Below are 14259 nucleotides of genomic sequence, written 5' to 3' on the forward strand. Positions count from 1 at the left end.
TGTTGTCAAAACTGTTAAACTTATGGCCAAAACAATAACACAATGCAAAACTTAAAAAGACAGCAAAATGCAACAGCAATATTTTATTGAAACATATTTTAAATCTAAAAATGCAGTTTAACCAGCCACAGCTGATTCTCATTGTAAATGGCCTGCATTTGTACAGCGCTTTTCTAGTCACTAAGGACCCCAAAGCACTTCACACTACATTCAGTCATTCACACACACATTCACACACTGGTGATGGCAGCTACATTGTAGCCACAGCTGCCCTGGGGCGCACTGACAGAGGTGAGGCTGCCGGACACTGGCGCCACCGGGCCCTCTGACCACCACCAGTAGGCAAACACGGGGTTAGTATCTTGCCCAAGGATATTTGGCATGCAGCAAGGAGGCAGCCTGGGATCGAACCACCGACCTTCTGATTAGTGGCTGACCTGCTCTGCCACCTGAGCTACAGCCACCCTGTACATCTACACAGGTGTTACTCCTTCAATTGTTCAACTCCTTCAATTCTGGCAGCCAGAAGATTCTTTCCTAGGTGTGTTGCCCTAGATGACATAAGATGTGATGTGGATGAGAACCTGTGGCCAAATGGAGAAGACCGAGTAGATTAGCATTACTATTGTATGTGTATCAGTGGATGGTGTGTATACAAATTCTTGTATTTTGGGATTACTTAGTGCAAAAAAATAAAAATACATAAACAAATATTAACGAATTCTGCATGATGTCTGATTCATTCCAGTAACATATATTGAAATTATAAACAGAGATGTGTCCTTGTTTTACACAAGGAAACACTGTGTAATGCTACATGTTGTTAGTGTTTTTTAGGTCATTGTTTTGTGGGTGACAAAGTGTGTTTGTCGGCTGTCAACCTTTGCTAGTGTTCTGGAAGAATGAGTTTATTTGAGACCTGAATAAAGTGTTTTGGTAGTTGTAGTGCATTTTGAATGTGAAATGAACTGCTTTGCCAAGCTGAAGGTCAGTTAGGAGGATTGTGTGAAGAGTTTTGCAAAAGTGACCTAAGTATTGAGAAATGTGTCCTAGCAGCTGTAAAAAACTGTAAACAAATATGTAGGACTGCTTTCATATGTAGGACTGTATGAACTGTCCAATTCATATCTGACATTAACGTATAACGTATTTACAATCTTATCAAGCTGAAAAAAATGAATATACAATATTATTAAATAAAAAGTCTCCCAACTTTGATCCTCTCTCCTGTAAATTATGTTCTTATTTATTACACCTCATTTTCTAGTAATTTAGATGTATGTCAAGCACTTTGTTGTTATACTGAACACAATGACATGTCCATCCATCAATCCTCTCGTTTATCCATTTTAGGGTCGGGTGGTGCGGGGTGTCCATATGAGAACCGCGCTAAAAGAATGCTTTTATTATGAAAAGTCGAAAAGGGGAAGTAGTTTGTTCAGCGCATGTGCAGAACAAATTAGTAGCAGTCGGGTTTCCGGTTCGGATTAGACAGGCTCGGTGTGTTCCGTCCGAGTAAAGAAACACAGGTGAGGTCAGGGTTAGGGCCTGGGGAGGTTAGCGGGCAGGTGTCGGTGCTCCCTGCGACTTTGTCCTCCGAACCTTCTCCGCGCAGCCGCAGACCCGCTCGGCTCGGCTCGGCATCTGCGTGTCCGGCTGACGGCGGGGAAAATGTCGAAGGCTGAGGTGCTGAGAGCGCTGGTGAAGCAGCGGCTCAACGCGGCCGCTGAGGAGATTTTCGCGCTGTTTGAGAGGACAATGGAGGAGTACGAGCAGGAGATCCGCCTGCACAGGAGCAGGCAGCCGGACGGACACGCTGCCGAGAGCCGGGGGGGCCCGCACGGTGGGTTACCGGAGACAGACCGGACGGCTAACACCATTGATGTGGTCGTTATTGTTATCGTCACCATCACCATTGTTGATGTTTCTAATAATGACAATAATGAATGAATAATGACATTTTTTATTATTGTTATTAATGTTATTCTTTTATAATAACAACAACAAAATAACAACAATACTAATAAAAATATTACTTTTGTTATAATATTTATAGTAATATGAATTAATATTATTTAGTTGTTGTCGTCGGAAAGGATAAGCAGCTGTTCCAGATGTTGTAAATTTTAACTAGGCAGTTTAATTGTAAGTTGGGTGCAGGTGAGATGTGTCTCCGTAGGAACAGTAACCATGGAGAATAATTTTTCTCTGGTGTTGTGGATGGAGCAGCAGCATGTTTTCACTAACGGTGCAGGTGAGTGTGTGTACCTGCAGCCCCACCTGCAGCCCCACAGGGACAGCTGTGGGGCTGCAGCTGACACCTCCCCCTCAGCACGTAAAGGAGCCACTATGGTTCAGCAGTGATGTCACCGCAGCCCCATTATTTTTCATTTAAATGATATACTGAAAGTTAACCCCCCCAAAAAGAAGACAGTAACTGTTTATGAGTAACCGTGTTACACGACACTAATCACATGACCGTGCACTCTTAGATGGACGTAACCATGGTAACTAATCCTGCTGTCTGGTCCTCTGTAACAAAACCAAAATGTCCAAAATGAACTTCATGTTTTATTCAGTCAGCCTGAAAGCAGTGAATGGGACAGACGTACTCATAGCTCCAGAGGAGCGCCCCCTGCTGGTCACGTTTGGTCTGTTGGGCTAACCAGTGCTCGTTTCCTCCCTCTGTGTCCTCCAGGGTCTCCCCTGAGCCCCACAAAGTTTACAGCAGATAAAGGAGCATCACAGGAGCAGAAGAGCCCCGGTCTGCACCGGGAGAGTCCAGAACCGCCACGAGTCAAAGATGAACGTGAGGGGCTCTGGACCAATCAGCCGGGAGAGCGGCCCGGAGTGCACGAGGACCTCACCATCATTCCCGTCACCGTGAAGATTGAAGAGGAGGTGGAAGAGAGCACTCAGTCCCCCGACCTCCTTCACACCTGCAGCGAGCTCAGCAGCCGCCAGCTGCAGGCACGAGCTGGTGGAGAGGACCGAGCAGGACCAGAAGCAGCCAGAAACCTCCACCCGCAGCCTGTCAGGACTTCCTCTGACACCGGGGCCCCAGAGGACGCTCCAGTGCAGAGCGGGAAACCGCCGTCAGAGGACGCTGTGAGAGACGCGGGAAGTAACTTAGCCAAGAAACCTTACAGCTGCTCCGAGTGCGGCAAACGCTTCGGAGGCAAGAACCACCTGCAGAGCCACATGAAGAGCCACACGGGGGAGAAAACGTGCCCGTTCTGCGGCAAGAAAATCTCCAAGAGCTCCAACTTCACCACACACCTGCGCGTGCACACCGGGGAGAAGCCCTTCACCTGCTCCGTGTGCAACACGAGCTTCAGCCTGCGCAACACGCTCGTCAACCACATGAGGGTGCACACGGGCGAGAAGCCGTTCAGCTGCTCCGTCTGCGCCAAGAAGTTCACCAACAAGGCCAACGTCATCACGCACATGGCCGTCCACTCGGAGGAGAAGCCCTTTAAGTGCAACGTGTGCGACAAAAGGTTCACGTGGCATTCGCAGGTCAAAAAGCACAAGTGCGTCGCCGAAAGCAGCAAGACGTGAACGCCGCGAGGATGACAGCTCGGCGTGGCGTCACAGCTCAGCCAGCCCGTCGCTCACCCTCGCCTGACGGTGGAATCAAAACTTTATTCAGACATCAGCAGAAACCAGCGTGTTCCTGTTTTCACTGCAAGAACGACCTCGTGACGCGGACGCCGTCGGGAATGCTGTCCGTACACCGGCAGCAGCAGCGTGTCCGCACTCTGTGTGACATCACACGCGTGGTCACACCTGCTGCAGGTGGGAGGGAGGCAGCTTCGTAACCTCCTGGATCCGACGTGCAGTCGTGCATTGCTGAGTAATTAGTCACGTGTTTGTCGTCCACGTCGCACATCCCCGCTGCTGATCAGCTGACTGCGGTCAGGTGACAGGCTCCTGTGAGGTGAGCTTGTGTTATTGATAAAGCATGCGTAGGATGATTGGGACTGATGCGTGATCTCGGCTCTGTGGCTCAACCAGGTGTAACCTTTGCTGAGTGACCAATCAGTGCTCTGGAAGAGAAGGAGCACGTGGGAGGGGCCAGTATGAAATACAGATCCTCAGAAACAGTTTTGTACCTGCTGCTTCCCTGTTGCTGTCAAACAGTATAAAGCACTTTGACCTTCCTGTGGCCACGCCCCCACACACCTGATGTTAGGATAACTTAAACCTGATAGGTCAAACATGTCCTGGTCATGTATTATTATTATTGTGTTTAGGAGAAGGCCGGCGTCTCACAGGTGTGTCACACAGTGCAGCTTCCGATGAACTCGTTAGGAGGATTAGCTCATCGCTCGGCTGATACTGAGGTTTACAGGATGTCCTTTAACTGCACGTCTTCCTCTTTGTGAGATAAATAAATATGCAAATGCTGTAACACTGAGGGGGGCAGGACGAGGGCGGCTCAGTCACCACGTCAGAAACTGTATTAGCTGGACTCCTGTAGTTTAGCATGAGCGCGTCCTCACTGACGTCCACCAGATGGCAGCACTGCCTCTTGGTTTGTTTTCCAGCTGTTCTTCATTTTCTGACCTTTTGTTATTTAATAAAGAGCTGAAATGCTGACAGACTTGTTTAATGTGTTGGTGTCTTTGTGGTAAATAATGTTTTAGTCTTCAGGACGTGATGATGAGTGATTTCATCATCAAACGGGTCTGAATCTGACAAATGAAGCCAGCACGTTTCTTGATTGCAGGAAACATGTTTCACCCACACTGGAGTCTCATTTGGACCCTTCATAGATTTAGTAATGTTGTAACGGCAGCACAAACATGTCTGTGCTGCCGTTAATGAGCTGGACTCTGCTTCAGATGATGGTGGAGGTTTCATGTTTGCGAGGGCGACCATCGGGTTCCTGATGAACAAAGCGCTTCATAAGCTCCTCGGTTTCTGTCTGAAGAGTCCTCCTGGATCCAAACATCTTCCGCCCGCTGTGCCTGAACGCTCGCAGGTTCAGAAACACTTTCAGACGTCCTCTGTATGTGTGTCTACGCATGAAACTGAGGGTCAGTGTGGTCGTGCTGGAAGGTGTACCAAGGATGTCGGAGAGGTCGCAGTGGGATCGCTGACATCATCCTTCCTGTGATTACCAAACTTCCCCCAGCTGTGGGCTTCAGGCCCGTGCAGCCATGAAGGCTCGGACGCTTCCTCGTTTGCTTGGTGATTTTCTAGAAACCCTGAAATGTGCCAGCGTTTGCAGAAAACACGGACCAGCTTCCTCTTCGGCTGTGAGTCGGAGCTGCTAGAAAGATGAGGAAACCAGAGCAGAGTCCTCAGCTGGGAACGTTGGACGCGTCCACCATGGCTCGGGTCGCCCTCCTGTGTCTGCTCGCGTCCATCGGTAAGAATTTAAGCATCTCAGCGCTGAATGTTTAATATTTTAGTTATTATAAAGGCTGAAGCTGCTGCCCTTTATCTGTGACCCGTCCTGGTCAGAGCTCCGCTGAAGTTAACGCGAAGCAGTCGCGCTGAAGCCTGAACCAGGTTTGGGATAACCTCCAACAAACACGTGTATTTATCGGAGGTTATCCCAAACCTGGTTCATCTGCTGGAGCGTGGCCATTGCTGTTACCATGGTGATCCAGCAGGTAAACAGAGGTAAAGAGAAGCCGTTAGTCTGGGCTTGTAGTCCGGCCCTCCTCAGAGCTGACCCCGCTCTCAGCTGAAGGAAGGAGCTCTGAGGAAGGTTGTAAATGTGATCTCCGAGCAGATTTACAGGAAACAAACAAACTGAAATCAGGAGTGAAAACGTGTGAAACGGATCCACTGTTGGGAGGACAGCTGGAAATGTGAACATGTTTACATAAAGTGGGTTTCGGTGCTCGGTTTTACTTTGAAAGCTTTGCTGTTTTTGCTTCCTGTGGTAAAGGTGTGGCACAGCTGTTAGTGTCAGAGGTCACGGCGGTATAATCAGCACAGCTCTGATGGTGCGTCATGTGACCTGTGTCCCTGCAGGGCGCTGCGTGGGTCAGAGGATCCTGTCAGAAAGCTCCGTGCACGCAGGTGTCGGAAGCAACGTGACGCTGAAAACGCCGATTCAGGACCTGCAGAGCTCGGCTCTGTTCTGGCACTTCAATGACGGGAAGGAGATCGTAACCGTTGCCTCGGTGAGCTCCTCCACGCTCAGACTGAACACGTCCTACGAGGGCAGAGCGTGGATTAATGCAGCCAACGGCCACCTGACCCTGGGCGCGCTGACGCCGCAGGACAGCGGGGAATATATCATCACCATCGTATACAAACACAGTCAGAGCGACGCCGCAAAGATACGCCTCACGGTCTCAGGTGAGTCGTTACTGGATCCCAAATCATTTTTATTCAAACCAAACTTCATGCGTCAGCCTGAAAACGTTATGCAGTCATCATCACAGCTCTGCTTCTTTATGTTGTTCATTTAGTTTGATTTTGGGTTTAACAGGGAGCCGGCACGGGGGAAATCCACGCGCTCGCTCTTCACTCGTCACATGTGGAGGCTCAGTTCTCAGCACGTACGGCCAAACCGTGTCAGGGCCAGGTGTGGCGGTCCCAGCTGCAACAATGACATGTAATGATTGGTATAAACAGGCCTGAATACTGGACAGGCGCCACTCTTCTTTCTGCTGAAAGGGGAAGTGACACCATCACATGGATGCTCTGAAATAGTCTTTGTGTTATTTTAGGAGTGTTTGTGTTTTCTCAGCATCAACATGACGGCTTTTTCAGGAACTTTCAGCTTCACTGACACACAGATTTCCTCTTTTATTGAGAGTTTACTTCCTTAGAAAAAGGGAAGTGATGCACTCAGAGACTCCTGTGAGTGAGTCACTGAGACGTCTGTCGCCCCCTGCTGTTCACAGCTGGAACAGGACTAGTTTTCTGTCTCACGTCTCTAACGGCATTTCTCTGTTCACAGCTCCACCCACCGGCACCACCCCCACGCCAGCTCTCCCTGAGCAGATCACAGGTACTCACCTGTCTGGCAGCTTTATTAATATCCTGTCAGTGCAATAAAACGTTCTGTTTATGACTCTGAAACACACACGTCCCACTCAGCATCGTCTTCTTCTGTGTCCAGATTACTTTGTGTCTCTGGTTGTGTGTGTGGTTGTGATCGTCGTGCTGTCGGCTGGTTTCCTGCTGCTCTTCTACAGATGGATGGAGAACAGGAAAAACAGGAAATCAGATGGAAGACAGGTGGAGGTAACTCCATCAGTGTTTCTGTCAGTGTTTAACCTTGCATGACAGATTAGTGCCACTAGAGGGCAGCAAACACCAGCTGCATACATACATGTGCTGTAACTGGATGTGTTAAATATTTTCAGTTACCTGCAGCCCAGCGGAAGAGCGGAGCTCCAGGATCCACATGTGACTCCACCTATGAGACCATGACTCCAGCCCCCACAGACCAGGACCACATCTACTCCACCCTCACCGACATGCAGTACATGTCACATGTGCGATTCAGTCAGACAGACACAATTTCCTGCAAATCAGTAACATCCCAGTAAAATCCTGAAATGTTTCCATCACAAACTCATCCACAGATACGTCTGTGATGTTTATAACTGTATAACTATAAACATCAGTTATAATATTTATCATTTTCAAGTTTTTTTTATTTGTGTATGTTTGTTATCACTTCAGTTTATAAGCCCCGCCTCTCTGAGCTGTGGGTGTAAATGAAGGCTAACCCCTGAACTTTGTCCTCTGTTGCTGCCGTCCCTACAGACGCTGGATTTCACATCACGTATGTTACATGATTGTCACTAATCTAATGACTTAATAACTTTTGCTACAATGTGATTAACTGTAATATACTCACATATCTATATTATTGCTAATATATATTGTAATATATCTATATCACTAAAGCACTTCTGGATGGATGCAAACTGCATTTCGTTGCCCTGTACCTGTGCATGTGCAATGACAATAAAGTTGAATTCTATTCTATTCTATTCTATTAAAGAGGCCACTTTGACCAGCTTCACATTAAAAGGCTGTTTGGACGGGTAAATAAGATTACACTAAATAATGTGTTTTGGTATCAAACATAATTAACCTTTGTATTGTAAATTCTTTACATAGCTGAATGGTTCCTGTTTAACTGTGTTTAATAGTAAATGCTGCAATGCTTCACACTTTATCTGATTCTTACTCCTGTGAGTGTTGCTGGTCTGTTGCCATCGTACTTACTGACCTGTGATCATCTAATCAACTAAATCCAGCTATCAGTATGAGCACTGATGCTGGATCTGTACTAGTGTGCTACGATCAATACTTTGTTTCCAAGTCCAGCATGCAGCTCACTGAACTGTGTTAAGTCAGTCATTTCTTTGGAAATAAAAAATGTATGCCACGCAGTCACTATAAAAATATCTTTTTCATGTTGGTTGTCACGTTTGCTTTATTTAAATCTAATCAACAGAAGCTGACCCGACGAGAGACAGGGACATTTACACTCAGGTCTACAAAAAACAGTTTCAAAATAAAAGCTGAAAGTATGCAAATTAATGACTGATCTCATGACACAGTGTTCTTCCCTACAGAAGCTACATTTGTGGGTTAAAGTATCAGTATTGGCATCGATGCTTATAATTGGCCGTGTATTTACCTGGTATCACATCAGTGCCAACGTTTGCAGCATCACACACAACTGTCTTACTGAGCTGGTCCTGCTGATCATTTGAAATGATCTGAGAGCAGTTACTCAGGCCTGCACCTGAGCGTTACTGCCCTGGTTGGGCCCAAGGTGACGCTGACATTTATCTATTCTGTGTCTACAGTTTCCTGAGCTTTCACATGTAAGTGTACGATGTTGAACAGCTTTCTTTATTCACTCTTACCCTGTATGTGAGTCCAGAACTCTGGGCATGACACTAACCTGTGCCTACATCTTAAGTCTGAGTATCTTGGTCGAATAAAGACTGAACAGAAAAGTTCTGAAGTGTGTTTTCGGTCTTTGGTGTTCAGCCCTCGTGTTTTTGAATGTGTCCTGATGGCTATAAATTTAGAAAAACTCTTAGAATGAAAAGCAAATAATTCATAATTCCCAAAAACATCCCAAAAACAAACTGAGACATTTAATATTTCCTCAATATTTCTGACTCATTTTAAATTTGATTTCAGCAACACGTCTTAAAGTTGACTTGAGGGGAAAAAAAGGCTGAAAAAAAGAGGTGGAGCAGCAGCTGACCGGGTTATTTTCAGCAGGTCCGTCACATGATCAAGTATAAAAACATCATCGGTTGTTCACCAATGTGCAAAAACCTGCATCTACAGACTGTGGAACAGTCTCAGAATAATGTTCCTCACTGTGATCTACAGAACATCATATCCTCAACGTCCTCACAGATCCTGGAGGAATCTCTGTGCGCAGGGTCGACTCTGGGATGAAATCAGTGCATCGGGACTTCCAGACATCAGCGTATGCGAGCAGCTCGGCGTGCCGCCCACACCTGCAGGTTACAGCTTCATCACTCAGAGAAGAAGCCACATGATGATGGACACATGATGGAGAAACTGTCTCCTCTGGACCAAAACTGATCTGAGATCAGAGAGAACCTGGAGCTGCTGTGTCTCATGTCTTCAGCGTGTCTCTGCGTCATCACTGATTCAGGATCTGTTCAGAGCTCCGCCCACCTGGACCACACCCACCTCAGCTTTTATTAACATCAGAGCACAAAGGTCTGTTTGTTTTAATCAATCTTTCATATGACTGTTTGACGTCCCACTCAGCATCGTCTTCTTCTGTGTCCAGATTACTTTGTGTCTCTGGTTGTGTGTGTGGTTGTGATCGTCGTGCTGTCGGCTGGTTTCCTGCTGCTCTTCTACAGATGGATGGAGAACAGGAAAAACAGGAAATCAGATGGAAGACAGGTGGAGGTAACTCCATCAGTGTTTCTGTCAGTGTTTAACCTTGCATGACAGATTAGTGCCACTAGAGGGCAGCAAACACCAGCTGCATACATACATGTGCTGTAACTGGATGTGTTAAATATTTTCAGTTACCTGCAGCCCAGCAGAAGAACGGAGCTCCAGGATCCACATGTGACTCCACCTATGAGACCATGACTCCAGCCCCCACAGACCAGGACCACATCTACTCCACCCTCACCGACACACAGCACACACTTTGCTAATGCTCAGCAAACCACAGGATGATATTTGATAGTCTGTACATAATAAAAGAAACAGATCTGTCTGCATCAGCGAGCTTTGGTTGAAACAGCTGACACAGCTCCAGTGTTTGTGTCCTGTCTCAAGAAAACAAAAGTTTTGGTCCCTGATTAACCGAGCTGCATTCAGTCCTTTCTGAGGACTACATTCCTCCGTACGTGTTGATAATCTGGAATTTCAGCAACTGAAAGAAACATCCTGCCAATTCTGGCACTTAACAGCGTACACTATGTTACTCTGTTTGTGTCGGGGGACCCAATCCTTGCTTAAAGTGTGATGCTAAATAAAGTGCTTTTAATAAAGTGAAAGGTGTGCTGCTAAAGTGCTATATAGATTATAATATAAATAACAGTAAGGGAGTCCTCCTCCTTACGAGGAGAAATCTGCTCTCTTTCTAGTCCCTGTCAGGACTCTTGCTGCAGCATTTTGGATCAGCTGAAGGCTTTTCAGGGAGTTTTTAGGACTTCCTGATAATAATGAATTACAGTCGTCCAGCCTGGAAGTAATAAATGCATGAACTAGTTTTTCAGCGTCACTCTGAGACAGGATATTTCTAACTTTAGAGATGTTGCACAAATGGAAGAAAGCAGTCTTACATATGTGTTTAATATGTGCGTTGAAATGTGTCCATATTTCTAGAAATGAGAGCTGCTCCATCCAAAGTGGGATGGATGCTGTCTCTCCTAACAAGACCAGGTTTCCTCCAGAAGGTTTGCCAATTATCTATGAAGCCCACATCGTTTCTGGGACACCACTCAGACAGCCAGCAGTTTAAGGAGAACATGCGGCTAAACATGTCACTGCTGGTCTGATTGGGGACCAGAGGAAACTACAGAGACTCAGCCAGTAGTTTTCAGGTTCCCTCAGTGTCGTCTGCTCTGGCCTCTGGATGACAATTCACTACTGTGACTAGTGTCACGTTTCCCAGAACACAATCTGCAATAACCACAGTTTGTTCCTCAGTGGTGAAAAGAAACGAGATATGAATATAGATCATAGTGGTGTAGATCGTGCTGGTTCTTACAATGAAGGGCCCTCAGCCAAAAACACCCATCCTTCCATTCACGCAGTCAGTTTAACGGTTTAGTGAAGACTGAGTGAGAAGGGTCTCGATCTCTGTCTTGCTGGTAACCATGAGGTGGTGTGTGCTGCATATAGATGTGGTCAGATAGCTGTGGTTCATTGGCACAGGAAGTGACAGTGTCACAGCAGCAGTTATTTTTCACTCTGTTACCAGACTACATAAAGTCTGATGGTTTTAGCAGCACGGCAGCACGGTGGTTAGCACTGTTACTGCACAGCAAGAAGGTCCTGAGCTCAGTTCCACCATCAGGCCGGGGTCTTTCTGTGTGGAGTTTGCATGTTCTCCCCGTGTTTGCGTGGGTTCCCTCCGGGTACTCCGGCTTCCTCCCACCGTCCAAAGACATGCAGCTTGTGGGGATAGGTTAACTGGATAATCCAAATTTCCACTAGGTGTGAATGTGCGAGTGAATGGTTGTCTGTCTCTGTGTGTTGGCCCTGCGACAGACTGGCGACCTGTCCAGGGTGTACCCCGCCTCTCGCCCTATGACAGCTGGGATAGGCTCCAGCGCCCCCCGCGACCCTGAAAAGGAAAAGCGGATGGATGGATGGATGGTTTTAGCAGCAGATGACTGCTGACTGTCAAAGATCAGGAAAAGGAAACACTGTGTTTTACATTTTGTTCCAAAACAGAAACAGAAGCCATGATTTCTCATGAAGACACATTTTATTCACAGAGCACAGAAAACATGTAATGTTTGAATGTTTGCTTTGTTTATGTTAACAGTCTTAATATGCGCTCACTTTGGATTTGATGGCAGCAGCATATGTCTGAGGAAAAGTACTCAGTGGTTCTGAAGAGAAACAGCTCTCAGCTGATCTGGTCCACTGGCAGCAGGTCAGTCACATGACCGGAAGTTCAAAGAGGATCTTAGAGGCGGTTTGTCAGAAGTAAAGATGTGCAGAGGCAAGCTGTGAACAGAACAACGTCCCTCACTGTAAAACGTTGTTGTGTCCATATACTGCTGCATTTTGTTCTGTATGTTTTTCTCCGGTGATCCTGTGTGTGTGTGTTAATGCCTGCTGAAACCACAGCACAAATACTGTTTCTTCTCCCACATGTTTGCACTGAGCAAGAGATGCTCTGTATCTCACTGCACAGCTGTGATAAGAAAGGCCTAGAGGCCTTCATACCCACACGATGCACCTTGCCCGTATCAGGCTGAACTGCTTTTTCCTTCAGAGCTGCTTTAATTTTTCATGGCTGAGATTTGTTCCACCCCAAAGACGGACCGAGAACGTAGCAGAGAGTGTTTTGTCTTTTTTAATTGGGAAGAGGCTGTTTCTCCGTTCCTCAGTAAAGCTTTGGATACGCTCTCTCCTTGTCTGCACAACTATGCCACGGTGTTGCCCTGGGCAGCAAACCACATTTCACATTATGTGTTCTGAATATGGGATATATTAGGGTGACCAACCGTCCTCTTACCCCCGGACATGTCCACTTGTCACGTTCTATCCGGGCGTCCGGGGGGACTGATAAAAATGTCCGGGTTTTCCTGTATTCCGACAGACGGCCCATGTGTGAGACATCATCCCCGAACTGCTGCTTTGTGAGTGCTTGTCCTGCGCTCACAGGCGGGACTGACAACGCGCAGCAACGCGCCTAATGATGTTTAAAAGATCCCAAAGCGCAAGTGCATCTTATCAGACGAACTGCAAAAGAAATTTCCCTCGTACCGACCATAGCTTTACTTTGCTGTTGTTGTTGTTTTTGTAACAGTATAAACAATGAAAGGTGGTGGATTGGCCAGATGCTGGTCGATGTGTAAAAATAACTCAGTTGTTTGGTGGTGGCTGTGGCGGAGCTTCCACAGAGGCCAGCAGGTGGATGAGGGAAGGTGAGGCAGGAGGAGCAGAGACCCGAGGCGGCCGCCGGTCCGAGTGTCAGGTGAACTGAACTTCAGGTAAGAAGTTATGAGCTGCAGTCTATCTGGGTCAGATATGAACCAAGTTTAGTTTATTTTCGTTGTGCTGACTTTTTACTGTCAGTTACAATAACTCGTACTGCTACTAGCTAGCATGATGGAGTTTATATACAGCTGGGTGGGTGCTTTGATGTTACTGATGGTGTTATGATGTCGGTTTGGATATGTGGTGAGAGGGAAACATGAAGGTGAAACCAGGAGATGTCCTTACTGAATCATCAGAGCTGAACAGGTGATGGAGAAACAGCTTTACCTTTTACATGTGACAAGGATGAGTTGAAGTTATGAGCTGTTTCTGAGAGACAAATAACACCAGGATCCTTTTCTAAGCAGCTGACAGCTGGTAACTGTGCAGGGGCGGGTCTAGCAAAGTGTTAACCAGGGGGGCGGGTAGGGCATTAACAATATCTCGCTTTTATTAAATTATTATCTGAATCTTACAACCAAAGTGGTCATATGATGTAAAATGTATAGAAATCATACATAAACCAACAAGACTGTACATCACTGTCACAACACCGTTGTTTTCATTCAAAGGCTTTACGGCTTCTCCTGTAATACCTGCTGGGCCGGTCTCTAGTCAAAATGCCCGGGTCAATTGTTTGTCCCAGTCCAGCCCTCATACCGACCCAGTACTGGTAATTTTTCTTATGCAGATGAGGCATTATTTCTGCATCACTATTTAATTCCAGAGGATATTTTGTTTTGCGCTTGTTGACTTGTAAAACCTATATGACATATTTTATTTCATAATTCATTAACCGCACAGAGGTGTCGTTTAAATATGTTAAATATGTTTCTTTAAGCAAGTTCTTCATGACTGAGCTAAGTGTCCTTGTTTTTGGAAATCAGAATATGGTCACCCTAGGATATATACAAGTTTACTCTTTTGAATAAGGTCATAGAAAACACTTCAATGCATTGTAAAGGTAAACTGTGTTGGACTCGGCCCTGGCGTAATGCGGACACACTTCTGTGTAATGAATTCTGCCTGCTTCCTGTTCACTTCCACAAAGTTTCATGCAGGTGTTAGTGTGATCATTGCAGCTGATAGCTATTA

At 46.4% G+C, this 14259-nt stretch overlaps 2 protein-coding genes and 1 long non-coding RNA gene across 5 annotated transcripts; all 3 read left to right on the forward strand.

The window, feature by feature from the left end:
- Positions 1 to 1270: 1270 nt before the first annotated feature.
- On the forward strand, positions 1271 to 4602 carry LOC120729311 (zinc finger protein 205-like). Of its 2 annotated transcripts, none has more exons than XM_040024863.1 (2): positions 1271 to 1843; positions 2699 to 4602. In XM_040024863.1, exons 1-2 carry the CDS (start codon positions 1672 to 1674, stop codon positions 3559 to 3561), a joined length of 1035 nt encoding a protein of 344 aa, XP_039880797.1. In that variant the 5' UTR covers positions 1271 to 1671; the 3' UTR covers positions 3562 to 4602. The 2 variants fall into 2 exon arrangements, with proteins under 2 accessions (XP_039880797.1, XP_039880798.1); XM_040024864.1 differs by lacking the exon at positions 1271 to 1843 and adding an exon at positions 1874 to 2254.
- Positions 4603 to 4714: 112 nt separating this feature from the next.
- Positions 4715 to 7817, forward strand: LOC120729312. 2 transcript variants are annotated; one of them, XM_040024865.1, is made up of 6 exons: positions 4715 to 5377; positions 5992 to 6321; positions 6455 to 6580; positions 6929 to 6979; positions 7091 to 7215; positions 7338 to 7817. In XM_040024865.1, exons 1-6 carry the CDS (start codon positions 5287 to 5289, stop codon positions 7521 to 7523), a joined length of 909 nt encoding a protein of 302 aa, XP_039880799.1. In that variant the 5' UTR covers positions 4715 to 5286; the 3' UTR covers positions 7524 to 7817. The 2 variants fall into 2 exon arrangements, with proteins under 2 accessions (XP_039880799.1, XP_039880800.1); XM_040024866.1 differs by lacking the exon at positions 6455 to 6580.
- Positions 7818 to 7980: 163 nt separating this feature from the next.
- On the forward strand, positions 7981 to 10502 carry LOC120729314. Its single transcript, XR_005694887.1, has 3 exons — positions 7981 to 9228; positions 9343 to 9900; positions 10023 to 10502. It is a non-coding gene; the product is annotated as an uncharacterized LOC120729314 (long non-coding RNA).
- The last annotated feature ends 3757 nt before the right edge of the window (positions 10503 to 14259 follow it).

The sequence above is a fragment of the Simochromis diagramma genome, unplaced genomic scaffold, assembly GCF_900408965.1.
Source record: "Simochromis diagramma unplaced genomic scaffold, fSimDia1.1 OVJJ01000297.1, whole genome shotgun sequence".
NCBI lineage: Eukaryota > Metazoa > Chordata > Actinopteri > Cichliformes > Cichlidae > Simochromis > Simochromis diagramma.

What these genes read in the sequence shown, in the direction of transcription:
- LOC120729311 (XM_040024863.1), top strand. Translation starts at nt 1,672, where the DNA reads ATGTCGAAGGCTGAGGTGCTGAGAGCGCTGGTGAAGCAGCGGCTCAAC. An exon ending in GAGCCGGGGGGGCCCGCACG is followed by an intron (nt 1,844 to 2,698) that starts GTGGGTTACCGG and finishes TGTGTCCTCCAG; the next exon opens with GGTCTCCCCTGAGCCCCACA.
- LOC120729312 (XM_040024865.1), top strand. Translation starts at nt 5,287, where the DNA reads ATGAGGAAACCAGAGCAGAGTCCTCAGCTGGGAACGTTGGACGCGTCC. An exon ending in CCCAGCTGCAACAATGACAT is followed by an intron (nt 6,581 to 6,928) that starts GTAATGATTGGT and finishes CTCTGTTCACAG; the next exon opens with CTCCACCCACCGGCACCACC. An exon ending in TCTCCCTGAGCAGATCACAG is followed by an intron (nt 6,980 to 7,090) that starts GTACTCACCTGT and finishes TTCTGTGTCCAG; the next exon opens with ATTACTTTGTGTCTCTGGTT.